The following is a 17,892-nucleotide window of genomic DNA, read 5'->3' as shown; positions in this document are numbered from 1 at the left end:
GAGACCAGACTTTTTTCAACTTCACGGCTTGACCTGTATTAGATGGGATTTTGTGGGATGCTGGTAAATTTCAGATACAAGGCCCTACAAAGGTTATAAATGTCCCCAATGTACTTCGTGTTTCAATGGGCGATGTTGTAAAATAAAACATACGCTCGAACGATTGGGATGTTCAAGCCGTAGAGGCTCTTTATTCTGATTTGAAATATTATGCTGCTTTTGATGGTGAAGATTTGTACTTAGACTCGGCTAATTATGCAGACTTATTCTGCTACCAACACATTGGCAATCATTTTCTGCATAAAACAGAAACATTTAGAAATGTGGTTAATTATACACAATGAGAACATTGTCCAGCTCCCATTGAGGGCAGCTCGAAAACTCTTTTGAAAACGTTTGCTTATTTTACTGATTTTAATCAATCCAATCCTGATTTATTTTTATTTTAAGATGACTGCTCAGTCCTCTTCTAAAGTTAGACTCACCCACACTAAATGACTGTATTCGAAGTCCTTTATCGATCAGTTAGCAATAGAGGGCTATGACCTGTAGAAAGATACTATTGATCTTAAATCTGTTTGGGGTTCTAAAGCTGGCAAGTGCAAAGCACTGAACATTTGCATTGTGCATGTCTCATTCCAAACCATATGTTGTTTTTGAACAGGACTATTTCACAAACTACTTGCTTTGGACTGGCTACATCTAAAACATTAAATACCCTTCAATTCTTGATTTGGGGGAATACCCTACATCAGTGTTCTTCAATCTGTGAGGCGCGCACCCTTGGGGGGGGGGGCAACACCTTCCCAGGGGGGGCGCACACTCCACTTCAATCCGACCTTTGTTCCCTGTGCCCTCTGTGCAAGTCTTCTTGTATGTGGAAAGGGGAGGGAGGGGAGATTGATGGGGCAGGAGGTGCTGTTCTTTTTTCCTGTTAACGCTCCCAGGAGGGGGTTAATTCGCAGAGCTGACAGCTTCAGCTGCATTGGGAGGCAAGGAGTCTCCTCTGCTAAAACCAAAAGCAAACAAACAGACACTCTTTCGGTTTTAGAAGAGGAGACCCCTGGTCTCCCACTGCACCTGAACCTGTTAGCTCTGTGAATTCACCCCCTCCTGGGAGAGTTAGCTCCCGATCATCTCGAGTTTCGTCATTAATTATCCCAGGACCACAGAGACTGAAGACGAAGCAATGTAATGAAACTGACCTGGCAGTATTTTCGGTTTCCTCCTCTGATTGTTTCTGTAAAATGAAAAGAGGCCAATCCGTGTATTCAGAGGAAGAAGAGGGAAGTCACGGTTTTGTTTGGCCTCCTTTCATTTTACAGAACAATAAGAGCAGGAAACCGAAAATACAGCCAGGTCAGGTACGGACCCCGATCCAGCCCTACTGGCTGTGTTGATACATACTGAGACCCGCAAAGGTAGAACTCGCCTGAAGCACAGGGTAGGTCTGCTGTTAACACTCCTCTTTTAACTGGTGGGTATCGAGTGTCATAAGCAGGAGGGGAATCGACGCTGAGAGTTAGCTATTAGGCCCCAGGCCTCGAGTCAAGGGTAGACGCGGTAACCGACAGCTGTCTGGACAGTTTAATCCTATAGACAATCATCCCCATGCACACTCTGCAGCCCTAATCCTATAGACAAGCATCCCCATGCACACTCTGCAGCCCTAATCCTATAGACAAGCATCCCCATGCACACTCTGCAGCCCTTTGCAAACATTCATCACTATTAATATTATGTTTCTGACTGCTGTCATGTGATGTTGGTGCCCTGAACGGATGTCTCATTGGCAACATCTAAAAAAATTCAGCTGGGGGGGCTCAACCTACAAAAGTTTGAAGACCTCTGCCCTACATGATACAATCACACCGATAGGTCCATTGATGAATTGCAGTCCCTAACACTAAATTCCTCTTTTAATATTTCCAGCTAGGATACCAAAGGTTGGTTATTATGGCAAAAAAGTTCAGATGCATGCCAACATCGTTTTATGGGTCTGGCCACTGTCTATACACAGTTTAGGGTGGTTCCCCATTTTGAAAGCACCTATTCTGTTACTACCTATTCAGTAGGCAAGTTATGTCAGAACTGGCTTAAACATTCCACTTTAGCATCAGTTAAACTTCATTTATCCAAATTGACTGACGATGTTGATTTGAATAACTTTGTTAAAGGCCCTGTAGGCGGCAGGTCAAAAAGATGCATGTATGCTATTTACAACTAAGGTTGGAAATTGTCTCAAATCGAAGCTACTTCTAGATTGAGAGCTATTGAGCAAGCTAATTTAGAAAAAGTGCTTGCAGTTGTTGATAATAGCATTAAAACCCTTTCTTCCTGAATTTACACATTAGATAATATTGTTTCATCTGTTGTTGATATTGTGGAGGATGAAGTGTCTGTTTTGTACCATGGTCAAAATCAATTACGTTCCATTATGCAGTTTGCTTGGACTTTACAAACTTTAAAATCTGGGAAAGTGCCTTGGGACTACACGAATACCTCTTCTCCATTTTTACCATTTATTCTGACTGAGAAACAACAATTTATGTCTATGAAGGATGCTGCATAGTCACTTTTTCATATTGAAAAGTTGGAACCTTTACCTTTTTCTGTTGCCGAATCTAATTCAGCTGTATGGCTCATTCATGGGTTAATAACACTGCCCTTTACCTTGTTTAAATTTAGTACATGTATACAAAAACTATGTCATAGGCAGATATGAACCATTGGGAAGTACCTATCTCCATGAAGTTTGGTCTCTGCCATTTAAATATAGATGCCTGAGGGAGAGTAAAGAAGTTTATTTAAAGGTCAAGGAGTGCACTTCTACACCTGATCACTCTCTGGTTTGCAAGAACATACAATTGCACGGCTCATGTAACATGCAAGCTCCGAATTTAGCCTGCATTTTAAAGGGTAATCATGTCCCAGCAATAGCATCAACGTTCATGTTGCTTGCTGACAGTAGCTATTTACTTTTAAATAATGAAGATTTCTGCAGTATGCTGGCAGGGATTTCGTACATTGTGACCGTCTCCCAACATGTAGTTTGCTGTACAAATGTGCTTTTCCCGCCCCCGCATAGGAAGCTCGATGTGTCCATCTGGCCTTCCATTCCGACCTTGAAAGCAGAGTTCAACAAGTGGAATAAGGGCTCTATTGTCCCAGAAAGAAGTTGCCCTTACGTCTTCCCGTGAAACATTTATCCTTCACGTAGCAAATACCCGCACCGAGGCGCATGCGCTTTTAAATACTGATCTCCCACTGCATTTCAGTGCTTTGATTCACACTATATTCAATGCCTTGTCGACAACTGGCTTGGCACATTTTTTTAAAGTAGTAAGCTCTGGCCTTTTGACCTCATTCCAAACTATATTTGGTGTGATACTGGCATTTTTTCATTAATTGTTTTTAGCATCTTTGGTGGTTTACCATTAATTCTCGCCTTGTCTGCTGGTGTACTGCTGTTTATTTGCTTGCTCAAAATGGCTGCACAGTCTGTGTCACAAGACAACCTGCCCCGGCTGCTCCAGCTTCGCAACCGGATGCTTGAATACTATGGAACGCTACCTCTAGCCACCTTGAGTGTAGCCTATGGATTATCCTTCCGGTTCTCCTACTTTACATGCTTGTTTTCCATTGCCTGGTTTGCTGTTTTAAATGGGCTCTGGATTTGTGTCTCTGCAATATGGTATAGCCTAACCCGGATTATGATCAACTAATGAGTCCCTTTGCAGCTCATGAGTTCAACTGTTCTGGTATCAGGATTATGGCCTTTGTGGTGGCGCATGGAGTCCTAGGGAATTGGAATATATGTGTGGCTGCACATGACTTCCTGGCATGCAGTTATATCGAAGAACACCCAAGTTGTCCTCTGATTGTGCTGAAGGCTCCAGCTATTGAAGAAGATGTATGTTCCTTCACGTTATTAAATTGGATGGCTGAATTATTTTCTGATGATAACAATGACTTCCTCTTGGAGGCAGTTGCAACGTACAGTGCCTATACGCGGATGGATTGAATTGGCATATGTCCAGCTTCAACGCGTATTGTACTCAAATTTTTTTTAAATATATTTTTACATTTCCATGATGGTCAGTATACCACCCATTCTTGGCTTTTTCAATTTTTCCTTGCTACTTTGAGCTTATTACTTCCAATTATCAAGTTTGGCAAATTTTGAACTTGGTTTTGTCTCACTCGAACTTAACTCTGCGTTCCTAAATTGCCTCTCTTCTTGTACGTGTTCCGATCAGGGGAGGATGTAGTGAAGACAGGGCCCTGCTCACACACATTGCTATGTTAGCATAAGCTTATTAGAAGTGTATACACCATTTTGCCTCTTTGCAGCTTTTGCACACAACACTACATGTAACTGTTGTTGTAAGTTAAGCTGCTTGATTTTCCTTGCAAAAGAACGGCTTGTTTTTAACATCCCTAGACTTACATCGCGACCTTAGTCTGTACACTACGTGCAGAAGCCTTCAAGGTCACCATGAGAATGTATGCTGTTATTCAGGTTGATTGGTCCACGCTCTAGACACAACACGAATACAGCTGCGGCTAACTGAAATTGCAGTGCCTTTAATATTGCACTGCATGCATCATTTGGGCACTTGGAGAAAAACCTTTTCCAGTGAGAGAGAGCATTGCTGATCCTGTGAGGTGATTCACTTCTGCTGATCTTGGAGGTATGGGATCCCCCATTCAAGCCTAAGAGACCTTCTATTATTATAAAATATAGTTCCTAGCTGGGGAGGGTGGTTCACAAGGTGCTATAGGACCTGTTTCCGCTATTATTACAATATGATTTCACCCTTTGTGTTTTATGGAATTGTTACAATTCTGATTGTATTATTTTTAATCATATGCCTGCTTATGTTAGCAAAAATACTGCATCTTAGAGCACGTCGTTAAAATAAACATTTTAAACTTTTCCGTGTCTCTGATTGCTCATGTTGTAGACTGGTATGAGAATAAAAACAAAAGAGTGTTCTTGATTCCCACCATTCCTGAGAGTACCCTAAGTCAAATGTTCTAGGTTGTCTAATCATTGGTAGCTTCGCTATAGGACAGAGAGTTAGAGACACTGATGCTAGTCTGAAAGGGGTTCTGGGCACTGAGGTGAGTTTTTTGGTACACCACAATTCACTGAATTCCTGGTTTCCTGTATATAGTTCTGTGCATGAGCAGAATCCCCGCAACACTCCCTCATGAATATTAATGAGATAGGTCATAATTTAGGAATCGTTAAAATCACAGCGAATGTGGCCTGCTGGGATCAGCAGACCATCATGTCTGTGATTGTTTCTAAGTAAAGCTATTTTTTTTAAAGCAGCCCATTTTCCTTAAAGGAACACTGGATGTGTTAAAAAAACTGGGACCACTGCCTGCTCTTAAAAACTGTTTAGGAAAACATTCACAAAGGAGAAGGGGTCACTTAGGGACATCTTCCCATTTGTAAATGGATTACCACCTACTTGAAGTAGGCATTAAAATGTCACTGTTTAGCGACCGAAATGCGTTCGTTAAACATTTTTACAGACTCTCCAAACAAGCCCTGTTCCTAATCGGTATGTATTCACAGTTCCGAATTGTGATTCGGTAACGTTACCGAATCGCAGTTTGTGAATGATAGATACCAAAATCAATTTTTCCAGTGTACTATTCAGTCCATTTGTGATCAGAAAAATGCTTGATACATCTGGCCCTTAAAATCTCCCTTGTGTCTACAAAAAAAATGTTTTTCATGTAAAGCGCTCCAATAGCTTAGGGTTCGAGTTTGTACTATATAAAACTGCAAAAAGAATGCCAAGGAGCCATAAAACAAAGACACTGAAATTTGTATTCATGAAATGTAGTCAGTGATAATACCATCTGTGAAAATGTTCAGTGCAAAAATATTGAGCCCGAATCATGTATAGCAGGGGAAGTAGTCAGAAACTTCATCCACCAGCATTTTCCATTTGGAGCAAATTTCCAACATTGATGTATTATCACCAAAATCCTAGAGTATGTCCAGAAAGCTAAAACACTCACATGACTAATTATTATGCATGGCTATTTTCTATTGAATAGAAATTGCGGTTGCAAACATTAAATATAACAGTGCATTGTTAACTGTAGTTAATTTGTTTCTCAACTTGAAAATATCTTCCCAGTGGAGGAATCTTTGTCACACACCTCCATTAATTTTGAAGGGCATCCTTCCTAATTTGATTTTGGAAAGTCTGTTATTCCAGCCCTTGAAAGCAGAATATTTCAAGCATTACCAGGGTGGGAAACTATCTGCAAGGGATATGGGAAAACCACAGACCTAATTTACCTTCTAGGTCCCTCATAAACGGGACCTGGTATTCCTCCTGGTAATTCAAAAGCATGCAGAGAGGGTATTTTAATGGACAGAGCATACTTCACTGTAGCTCAGGCTGTGAAAGTGTTCATATCATTGTTAAACAAGCAAATGTGCAAGAATATGGTGCAGAAGCATTTAACACCTGGGGGCATATTTACAAGCCCCTTTTGCCACCAGCATGTCACTTTTTTTAATGCTCCGGTGGCGGTGCGCCCTTCCCCATATTTACAAGTTGCTGCTAAGCAACTTAAATGGCTTAACGCCACCTTGTAAATATTCCACTTTCCGCAGCAGTCCACTGTGGCAAAGGGTCGTGAAACACCCGTGAAAGGGTCTACCCATTGTTTCTCGATGTTGTCCCAAATTTACAAGGCTGGGGCAGCGCCAAAAACGAAGGCCAGGTAGTATCTGGTCTTAGAATGGCGATACAAGGAGAACTTATTAATTTCTCCTTCTTTTTTGCTCTTTCTATGTGTGCTGCATTCTGTCAAGCTTACGGTGCAATGAGAATTATTTGAAATAAGCAAGATCCAAATACATAGTGTGGTGTAGTAAATGTAAATGAAAGGTGCACACTCTACCCAGTTAAAACATGCAAAATGGGGGGCGTGGCAAGATGGTGACGGAGTAGGACGTGTTTCTGAGACCCTCCAGCGCCAAGATTCATCAGCATTGTCCAGCACCTCCTAGGAGCCGCTTCCACCCGTGCTTCTTCCCCGTCTGGGTGCCCGTTGCTGCGGAGAAGCGGCTGGGGGTCCCTTTTCGCTGTTCGGTGTTCGCCACGGCTGGTGGACGGAGTGGAGACGCGGCGTTGTCCGAGCAATGGCGTTGTCCGAGCAATGGCGTGGGCCTTAACGGCAGAAGAGCCCGGGAAGGAGAGAGCGAGAAGGTGCGGGAGTGACCTGGGCTGAAGCCTTCTGGACTGGTTCCTGTAGGTCCCTTACTCTGTGAGAGGCTGTGCCGAGGGTGCAGCGGAGGATGTCACCTGTTCCCGTGACGGTGAGGAGGGAGCCGGGGCAGGACCGCGGTGGCAGGGCGACATCGCCCACTCCAGGCCGAGGCTTCTTGGCCTGTGGAGGCCGCTTGACGTAGCGTTGCTTGTGGCCCCCTGTGACACCGCTGCTGGTCTCGAGCTGGAGAAGTGAGGTGGCGGCAGGAGTTTGCAGGTTGAATGGAGATAGAGCGGCGGCGGAGGGGGGATCCCTGCATGAGGGCCTCAATCTGTTTGGTGCCCCCCCTGAAGTGCGACGGGGCATTGCATGTCCAGATGCAGTGGAAGGCCCACGCCAGACTGGTTTGCGGCCTGGAGTGGCCTGGTCTGCGGCCTAGAGTGGCCTTACCCCTGGAGGCAGCGTTCTGGCCTGGCCGACCAAAGAGCAAGCTCCAGTGGTGAGAGCAAGCGGAGGTGGTGGCGCCGCGTGGTCAGGGGGTAGGAGACGGACTGCTCTGCGGCCTGAAAAGGCCTGGCCCTAAGGAGAAGAGTTCTGGCCCAGACTGCCCGGAGAGCCACTACAGAGGTGAGAGCCGGCGGAGAGGGAGGTGCCGGTGGCCAGCGGTGGCAGGAAAAAGGAGCTTCGCGTGCGCCGGAGCGGAGAGGCCTGCCTGAGTGAATACGACGTTTCCCGGTGACGGCCGCCGACGTGCAGAGGCCGGAGTGAGGCAGTCCATGTTGGGGAGGTCCACTGAGCCCCTTGAGCGGCCTCCCTGGTGAGTCAAGCAAGACGTGTGGCCCCTGCATTGCTCCCCACTAGTGTGTGCTGGAGCGACATCACGGGAGGTGAGGCTGAGCGGGCTGAAGGAGTATCTGAACTATGGGCTGGACAGCGGAGAGGCCCTGAGCGGTCGTGGTGGCACCCCTTGGCTCCTGAGTGCCCGAGTGCAGGGTTTGACGACAAGCGGCATGGCTAGGCTAGGCTGAGGAAAGATAAACCTGACAAGGAGGGGTTACCAAAGGGAGCACCGCTGTCTGGGTCCCCAGTGGCCGACAAGTCGCCGCATCGCGATGCGAACGTTGAACCCGCAACCAAGGCCTTCATGATCGAACTCTTCGCGGCCATCAAAGAAGATATCTCGGAGCTGCGATCCCAGTTGGCGTCGGATTTGCGGGAAGTGCGGAGAGATGTGGATGGCATAGAGGAACGTGTAGCGACACTGGAGGAGCACGACTTAGGGTTGGGGGAGGACGTACATCAGCTCCAGCAGGACGTTATTCGGCTAACAGAACAGAACCTAGACCTCCAAGCCCACGCCGAGGACCTGGAGAACAGGTCCCGCCGCAACAACATCAGAATACGCGCGGTGCCTTGAAAGGGTGAGGGATCAGACTTGAGAGAGTATGTAGAAGCCCTTTTTAAACACATCCTGAATGAGGAGGATCGACAGGAGATACGTATGGACAGAGTGCACCGAGTTGGATTGCCGCGAGGCCCAAAAGCGCCACCCCCGGATATACTGGTCTGCGTCCATGATTTCCAATTGAAAGAACAGATTCTCAGGAAGGCGTGCGACCTCAATCCCCTACAGTTCCGGGACCATCGTCCCCAGCTGTTCCAGGACTTAGCGGCATCTACACTACTGAAGCGGTGGGAATTCAGACCTGTTAGCGGGAGCGGGCGTGGCCTACTCCTGGGGGCACCGCTTTCGCCTTATCTGTCGATGGCAGAATATGCTGGTCCAGGTTCAGTCCCTCACGGCGGCCATGGAACTCCTGGGCCTAGAAGGTTCGGACGCCGGGCCCGGAGGGGAAGACACATCTACAAGGCGACGCCAACGCTCCCCGGTCTGGCAGAGGGAGGGCAGGCCCGTAACGGCGGGGAGGCCCGGTCCGTCTGCAAGCCTTCAAGAGAGAGGGGCTGCGGTGGCCTCTGTGGCACTGGTGACTGAGGCTGAGACGGATGGCAGATCAACAGCTTCGTGAGGCCCTAGGAGGAGGGATCGCTGGCGTCGGAGGGGGTCACTTCCAACAGGTACCACGTGTACTCTATGTTCTTCCTTGAGAGACAGTCCCATTATGGGAGCTGGTGGGAAATCGACTGGTGCCATAACCCCCTGCCTTGGTGGCCTGCCTTGCGAACTGTTCTTGGGGGCTCCCTTTTTGTCTTCTTTTGTTCTATCTTGTTGAGTCTGGGTCTTCTGGGAGTTGGGAGGGGTCGGGGAGGGGGGGTCAAGTGGTGGGGAGGGTGGGGGATGGGGGGCAGTGGTGGTAGCGAGGCTTTGTCCGTTTGCACCTTTGTACATCCGGAGTGTGATGCATGCATAGGGCGGGGTGGGGTGTGTGGGGGGGTTGTGGGTAGAGGATGGAGGGTGCGGGGAGGGTGGGGTTTCTAAGATTGAGCGGTCCTGGGGTGCTTACTCTGGCTGGGGGAGTGGGGGCTGGTTGGGTCGCGACTGGGGTGACAGTGGGGATCGAGGGGTCCCTCCTGAAGCACAGTGTCAGTTGGCCCGTATATGATGCCGCTCACTTTGGGAACGTGGAATGTGAAAGGGCTGAATTCTCCCCAGAAACCGTCGGAGCTGCACTGAGGGGAAGAGGGCAAATTGTGTCCTGAAAAACCATCGCTGATCCAAGCATGATTGAATCCCCCAAAAATGCGCTAAAGGCTCATGAGGCATTGTAACCAAAAACACTAAGTCTTGTAACTAACGCCAAATGGGCGCAGAGACTACGTGTTGAACTACAACTTAGATACATAAACACCTATAGTTCACTTTTTTGTATAATACACTTTTACATATACATTCATGTGAGTAAGGTGGGGAAGTTTGTGCATTTCCCGTCCTAAAGAAGGAGTTTCGTACTCCGAAACATGTTCATGTCGACGCACTAACAAGAGGTTAATGTACATAATTATACACCAGTAACCTCACATTGCACCCCTTTTTAACAATACCAGCTTGGGGCTTACTTAAAGTCTTTTTTTCCCACGAGTCAGGTATTTTTTAAGTATCACCTTCACCACTCCATCACTCACATTAAGAACCCCACACACATTCACACATAGTCCACAGAAAGTGCTCCCACGTAGTCGTCGGTCGTAGCACGCCGCATCCCGTAGAGGGGTGCGAAGACCCCGATGATGAAGCATGACACCAAGGGGCTTGATGGTGTGTGAGGGGTATTTTAACAACACAGTGTGCTCCCCACCACAGTAGGGACCACCACCCAACCCCCATCCCTAGTGGATTCCACTTTGTTTATTTATAATGCTCAGGGAGACTGAATCCACTGTTTCTCTCCCTCCCTCCTTTGTTATTTATATATTCTCCCCAGAAACACCAGACGATTTGGAAATATTTCCTTGATCACCAGTTAGACATAGTTGGCCTCCAGGAAACCCACTTGTCTAGATCGGAGGAATCACGCCTTAAGCATAAACCATTTCCTCTTATTTATAGGTCCTCGGCCCCCACAAAGCACAGGGGAGTGGCGCTTATGTTCCGCTCGGTCTTGCACTTCCAACTTGTGGGCGTTCAGAGAGATAAAGAGGGCCGTTGGATCATGGTCAAAGGCATGCTCCGTGGTAGGCTCTGCTCTTTTCTGGTCTTGTATGCTCCCAACGCGGGTCAGAATGGTTTCCTGCAGGTTCTCCTGAGGAAGGTTTTAGACTTTGCTGAGGGACCACTGATTGTTATGGGGGACTTTAACCTGGTGTGGCAGAGAGATCTGGATAGCACGCACCAACAGAGATCTGACACCGGGCTATTTTCCGCCGATACGCAGCGTATGGGTGGCGCTCCCTCTATCCACATTCTAAGGACTGTACCTTTTTCTCCCATGTTCACCATTCTTACTCTCGCCTGGGCCACTGCTTCCTGAGTCAATCCCTTCGTAGGGACCTGCGCGAGGCCAAGATCTTCCCACTATCGGTCATTTATCATAGTTTACTCGCTGTTTGCCTCCACTGAGGCGTGGTGAACAAGTCCCACCGCAAATGGTATTTCCCGGCCTCGTTGATCAGAGACAAGACCTCCTTTAACACCCTCTGGAAAGCTATCAATGAGTTTTTCAAGCTTAATGACACGGGCAACATGTCAGTCTTCAACACGTGGGATGCCTTCAAGGCGTCTATCCGCGGGAGTTGTCTAGCACTGAACGCTGCCCTTAACAGGCTACAAGGAAGTGAAAGGGAAAAATTAGAGGAGGAACTCTCCGCTTTAGAACAGGCACACTAGAAGACCCTCTCCAGACAGACCCTGCGGCAACTGACGGCAGTCAGGGGTAAACTCAGGGCCCACTATAACAACAGGGCGGAATTCACGTTACTGAAATTGAGACGTCTTTCTTACTCCGAAGGCAATAAAGTGGGGAAGCATCTTGCCCGGCAACTCCAAGATAAGACAGAGCGGGAATACATTGGAGGTATCCGGGATGCCGCGGGGGTGTTGACACACCAGGACGAGGCCAAGGCACTCCTCTTTGGTGACTTTTACAGGTCGCTTTACACGGGAGACTCCCTAGACACCAATGCGCAAATGGAATATCTGCGGGCGTTACCCCTGCCTCGAGTGTCAGCGGAATGGAACGAGACGCTCTCTGCTCCCTTCACCAGGGAGGAGGTGCTGTCCGCCATCAAGGCCCTGAAGCCCCATAAGGCCCCGGGGTCGGACGGTTTACGGCCATCTTTTATAAAACCTTTGCTTCTGAACTCTGTGCCTCCTTAGTGCGCTTATTCAATAGCATGGCAGAGGAGGGGGTGACGTCGGGTACCATGGCTGAGGCATTAATATCGGTCATCCCCAAGCCTGGAAAGGACCCCTCTAAATGTGCCTCATACAGACCGATTGCCATACTTAACCTGGATGCTAAGATGTACTCCTCCATCATTGCAGGTAGGCTCAATGACTTAATGCCAGCGCTCATCCACCCGGACCAATCCGGGTTCATTAAGGACGCCAAACTCATGACAACACCAGGAGGGTGATACACCTGATTGAGAAGGCCAACAAGTTCAAAATACCAGCATCCCTGGTGGGCCTTGATGCTGAGAAGGCGTTTGATAGGGTGGACTGGGGGTTCTTGTTCCAAACTTTGACGGCATTTGGCTTCTCCTCTAAATTCTTGACGATGATTAGGGCAAAATATAGCTCCCCTCGGTCTAGAGTAGCAGTGAATGGGCAACTGTCCCCCTTCTTCGAGCACTCTCAGGGTACTAGGCAGGGGTGTCCTCTATCCCCCATGCTTTTCACCTTGAGCATAGAACCATTAGCTCTAGCGGTAAGGGAGAACCCCGACATTCGGGGGCTTCCCTTTACTGGGGAGACACACAAGATCACCCTCTTTGCTGACGACGTCCTGCTCTCCCTTTCAGACCCCGCCCACTCTCTTACTCACGTGCAGGTGGCACTAGAGCGCTTTGAAGAAGTCGCGGGATTCAAGGTCAACTACGATAAATCCTATGTCCTTAGCCTTACTCTCCCCCCGTCGGAAGTCCTTCTCCTTAGCCCACTCACTCCACTACCGTGGGCCAGTTCCTCTATCCAATACCTGGGGATTTGCTTGATCCCCACGATCGGGAAGTTGTATTCAGCCAACTTCCCCCCTCTAATTGCTCAGATCCAGGCAGACTTGGTCCTGTGGAAGCCGATGTTCATATCCTGGTTGGGGAGGATAAATGCGATTAAAATATCCCTTCTTCCCAAGCTGCTGTACCTCTTCCAGGACCTTTCTATTGCCCTTGAGGGGGACTTTTTCAGGCGCATTAAAACGCTGATGCTGCGTACTATTTGGCAAGGGGGCCGAGCTTGCTTCTCCTTTGCCACCCTGCGTCGCCCGAGAAGAGAGGGGGGGTTGCGGTTGCCCGACATTCAATTATATTATAAGGCAGCACAACTGCGTGTGTTGGTGGAGTGGACACAGCCCGAGTCAGAAAAACATTGGTTACACATGGATAGGAGCGTTGCTGGGAGGACGATTTGGGACTTGGTGTGGAAACCCAAATGTGATAGGCCCAAGAATGCTTATATTAGTACTCCCACTAGCACTACCCTGCAGGTTTGGGACTCGGTCTCTAGAGATGAGAGGTGGACGACATTTCCCTCTCCCTTTACGCCCATACATTTTAATCCTGCCTTCCCGCCGGCGATGACTGAAGGTCCTTTTGAGGCTTGGAGGGAGGGGGGCTGCCTGGCACTCATGCACCTATTCCACGGCTCAGCTCCACTCACCTTTGATAATTCTGTAAGAGATTATTGGGTTCGAGCGATACCACCATGCCCAACTACTCCACTGGCCGTGACACCTCAGGTGAGGGATACCACCTACGTCATTTGAGGCCTTTCTGTCTAGGACCTCTACCAGGAGAGGGGTCATCTCTTTCATCTATGGGCTCCTTCTGTCCACTGCCATCTCCCCTAGACCCCGTTACATGTCCATGTGGGAGGGATTGCTCTGCCGGGATATCTCTGACGTGGAGTGGTCGCATTTGTGGTCAGATATAGTTAAGCACAATCACTCGGTGGAGCTTCGGGAGGCGCATCTAAAAACTATGATGGACTGGTACCTATACCCGGCTAAGTTGAGGCAGATTTTCCCTGGCTCTTCGGATAGGTGTTGGAGGGGTTGCGGGATGCTGGGGGACTTTCAGCACATTTGGTGGGATTGCCCCATTATCTGTCCATACTGGGAGGAGATCTTGTCCCACATTAAGGAGGTGTTGGGTTATCCTATTTCCGACTCGATGGCCCATATCTTGTTGGGTCTTCGGGATCGGGAACTTGAACACCAAACCAAGGCAGACAAGAAAATAATGTGGCTTTGTGTTGGGCGGCTACGCTTACCTTGGCTGTGGCATGGAAGAAAAGAGAGGCCCCTACTATTTCACTTTGGCATGCGCGCATGTGGAGGCTGTTGTGTTTGGAGAGGATGGCCGATATCTTTCTGGATGATTTTAAGAATTTCGAATTCCGCTGGGGTGCCCTGGTTGCTTTCCTCTCCAGAGGTCTTCCGTCTGCAGTTTTTCCCCCCAGTGTTCGAGCTCTCCATCTGTTTCAACTGTGACTGTTGGTCACTTCATGGCTAGGTCTCCTCTATCGGGCATTGCTACCACCACTGGGGAGGGGGGTGGGGTTGAAGGGAGTTGTTTCTGTCTGGTTATTGTTATTGGGACACTCTGGCACACTGGAAGCTGCTGTGACACTGCCTGCCGTAGCTTTCGTTTTGGACATTGTCCCGCAGACTTAATGACTGGCAGCGGTGCCCGTTTCTGCTTGGGGCAACTGCACTATCACTCACCCTGTTGGGCGGTGGCATGAGCTGAGCTTCCCTTGCTCCCCCATGGCTTGAGGCCTGCCAGGGGCCTGGCTTCGGGGTACCGTCCTTGAGTCATGGACTATATATTTCACTTTGCTCACAATTTTGCCCCCTGCACGGGAAGTTGTGCGGGACTGTCACATGTTTTTTGTTCTAAATGCCAATAAAAATACCTTTGAAAACATGCAAAATGTAATACCTCCACCATTTGTAAGCAGCCTTGGTGAACCACTTATAACATGGAGCAAGTGGAAGCATCTTTATCAATTATGCAGGAGTATGCATAACAAATTTAGGTGTAAACACAATACTGTCTTAGTGCATTGCACAGGAGTTGATGGCCAGGAAGTTTTAGAAACTTTGTCTGAACTGAGTGTTGAAAAGCAGAGAAATCTAAATGAATATGAGGTGTGTCTAGTAAAACTTGACCCACATTAACTAACATGTGTCAAGGGAAAGCAGAAACAGTTAAGAATTACATCACCGGTCTCAGGAAACTGGTATCTACCTGCAGGTTTGGTTCAGCTATAGAAAAAGGAATAAGAGACTAGTTTGAATTCAAATGTGGTATTAAAAGGATAAGTGTAGAATTGTAGTTAAAACATGAGCCTCCTCTAGAGGAAGTTGTATTGATAGCAAAAAGAGTTGAACATATGCTTGTCACTGAATTGAGTGGTGCGAAGAAGAAGCAATCAGCTCATCTAGAGAAGGTGGATGAAGTTGCAGGTGGAATAAAGAAAGCATAAGGTTTATGTTAAATATAGTAAGGTCAAATTTGCTGGGGAGTGTTTCCTGTGAGGCAGAAATAGACATAAAGCTAATACAAGAGTGTCCAGATTTAAGTGTGTACTGTAATAGCTGTGGCAAGAAAGGGCACTTTATTAAATGCTGCAGAAATAAGATAAAAAAGAGCAATGGAAAGTGGTAAAATCGTATTTCAACTCAAGACCCAGGACTTGAACACCCAAGTAATCTTGCAAGGATTAACGATATTGGTGTTCTCATGAGAATTTACTCATATTCACATTTGACAATAATTTCTACATCCACAACCGTTTTTTTTCAAAGCAACTTCAATTTGTGTGCAATGGATGTTCACCCCGGGGCTATGGTGATGTGCCAATAAAAATGCTGGTCTATTTTATCACCTGCATATAGTCAAGTAACAGCTACTTGGATGGAAAGGTTTATATTTAACAAAGCCAACAATTTGATAGGTTGGCCACACTAGAGACTTCTATGCATTACATTAAATTAAAATGCCAGTCCAAGGGTGCAGGTTAAGAAATTGAACAGATAGCAGAGTTTGGAGCCGAGTATGAACAGTAATTTTACGAAATGAGCTGCCTCAAATGCTACATTCACAGGACAAGTTTAAAGAGAAAAGCAGTCCCTGTTTCCGCAAAGATTAGGCAAATTCCAGTAAGCATACTTGAATACATAATTGCGTCAGTAAAGAATGAAGAAAACTCAACAGAACTCAATAGAACCTGTGGAAGTCACACAATGTGTGGATCACATTGTCATTGCCAGGAAGCAAGTGGCGATATTCGCTTATGTATTGACCTAAAAGTACTTAATCGAAATATCATTGTGGGTAGAGTTCCCCTCTCAAATACTGATGAGACTGTAACAGCACTAGCTGGTGTGAAGTATTTCACCTCTCTTGATCTAACATTGGTTTACCATTAGGTGGAGTTACACAATTGTTCCAAAAAACTGACTGCTTTTTTGTAGGGACCATCAGGTTGAGTTACACAATTGTTCCGAAAAACTGACTGCTTTTTTGTAGGACCCCACCAGTGGGGCCCTACAAATTTAAAAAGATGTTATTTGATCAAGTTTCTACTGCCTCTGTTTTCCTGCGTGTCATGACAAACAATCTGAACGGATTAGAAGGTGAAGAGTGCTTTCAAGACGACCCTAATTCTTGGTAATACACGATTTGCTACAAGTATAATGATGTATTTAAATTTAAATGCATTATTGCCAGAAGGTGTGCCTTAAAACAAATGTAAAAGTTAAGCGTGGAAATTGTAGAATATGTCATTAAGATATTCTTAACCTTAAAAAGCCTGTAACCGTGGCATGAAAGGGATTTTTGTCCATTGATCGTTTGTAATATCCTCACCTTTGACCTGTGTAGTTTGTCTACTGCTCAAGCTGTTAGAGGGCACTGTGGCCACTTTGGCATTCTGCCAACCGCTGAGAAATATTTTTAGGCTTTGAGATTTCATTGTTGGTTTAAGTGAGTCATGCTCGTCTTTCTTTCCTTATTTCCTCCCCTTTCAGATAATGTGAAAGCATATTACAAGCGGGCAAAGGCTCACTCCGCCGTGTGGAATGAAAAAGAGGCCCGTGAGGATTTCTTGAGAGTTGCCCACTTGGATCCATCTCTGTCAGGGGCCATGAAGAGGGAACTGATGCATCTGGGCGAAAGAATGAGAGGAAAGAAGGTGGAAGAGCGGCAAAGATTACAGCAACTCTTCCAAAGACCTCTACCTGAAAAGGAAAAGAGGCCCACAGAAGAGCAAGATTACAAGGAACTAGAGGAGCAAGGGACAGACACAGAGAGGCAACGTACAGAAGGCAACGATGACTTGCAGCATGAAGGTGGAGAAAAGGCCACTGAGGGGCCATCTAAGACAGAGAACAATAAAGACTGGCCCGCAGAGGAGGACTTAGGGAGATATAAGGAAGGGAAGGCTGATGAATCTTCTGTGGCGACATGGGAAAGGGCTGGGTACACCACCCAGGAAGCAGAAGAAAATTGGAAAGAGGCTGTAGGTGTGGTAAAGGAAGGTGAAACTGATGAACCAGATCCTGATCAACCAGAAAGAGCAGAGTGTGAAATTCGGCATTTAGAGGATGAAGCGTTTGTTGTCCAAAATTCAGAGTCAGGCAGTGAAAATAATGAATGCAAGAACATTGAGAACTGAGAGTAAATTGTCTCTCTTTTTATTTTTTATCGCTTGGCTTTTTGATTCAATGAATTGGCTGACTGTGCACCGTCCAGAAAGAGAAATGCCAGAGGACACAAACGTCTATGTTTTAAAGTTTAAAAACGTGTGTTTATTGGAAATAAAGTGAAAAGGAAACATTCATTTGATGCGTACATTGCAACATAAGTATACAATTGAAACAACTAAAATAATACATTATATAGAGAGGGGAAGCATGGTTATACATGGTTCAGAATACAAATAATCTAACAATTACATAGGGATAGTGATAGTGTGTAAAAAACAAATAATGATAAAAATTCAACTGATATTATCAATAAGAG

At 46.7% G+C, this 17,892-nt stretch overlaps 1 protein-coding gene across 1 annotated transcript in view; it reads left to right on the top strand.

The window, feature by feature from the left end:
* LOC147718867 (aryl-hydrocarbon-interacting protein-like 1) overlaps positions 1-17,677 on the top strand; it is a 196,616-nt gene extending 178,939 nt beyond the window's left edge. The window contains exon 6 of the mRNA XM_086966794.1: positions 16,899-17,677. Coding sequence (XP_086822920.1) covers positions 16,899-17,545 — 647 coding nt within the window. The 3' untranslated portion in view covers positions 17,546-17,677. The remainder of the gene's footprint in view (positions 1-16,898) is intronic.
* The last annotated feature ends 215 nt before the right edge of the window (positions 17,678-17,892 follow it).

The sequence above is a fragment of the Lissotriton vulgaris genome, chromosome 4_1, assembly GCF_964263255.1.
Source record: "Lissotriton vulgaris chromosome 4_1, aLisVul1.2, whole genome shotgun sequence".
In the NCBI taxonomy this organism is placed as follows: domain Eukaryota; kingdom Metazoa; phylum Chordata; class Amphibia; order Caudata; family Salamandridae; genus Lissotriton; species Lissotriton vulgaris.
This window is presented reverse-complemented; position numbering and strand designations above follow the sequence as displayed.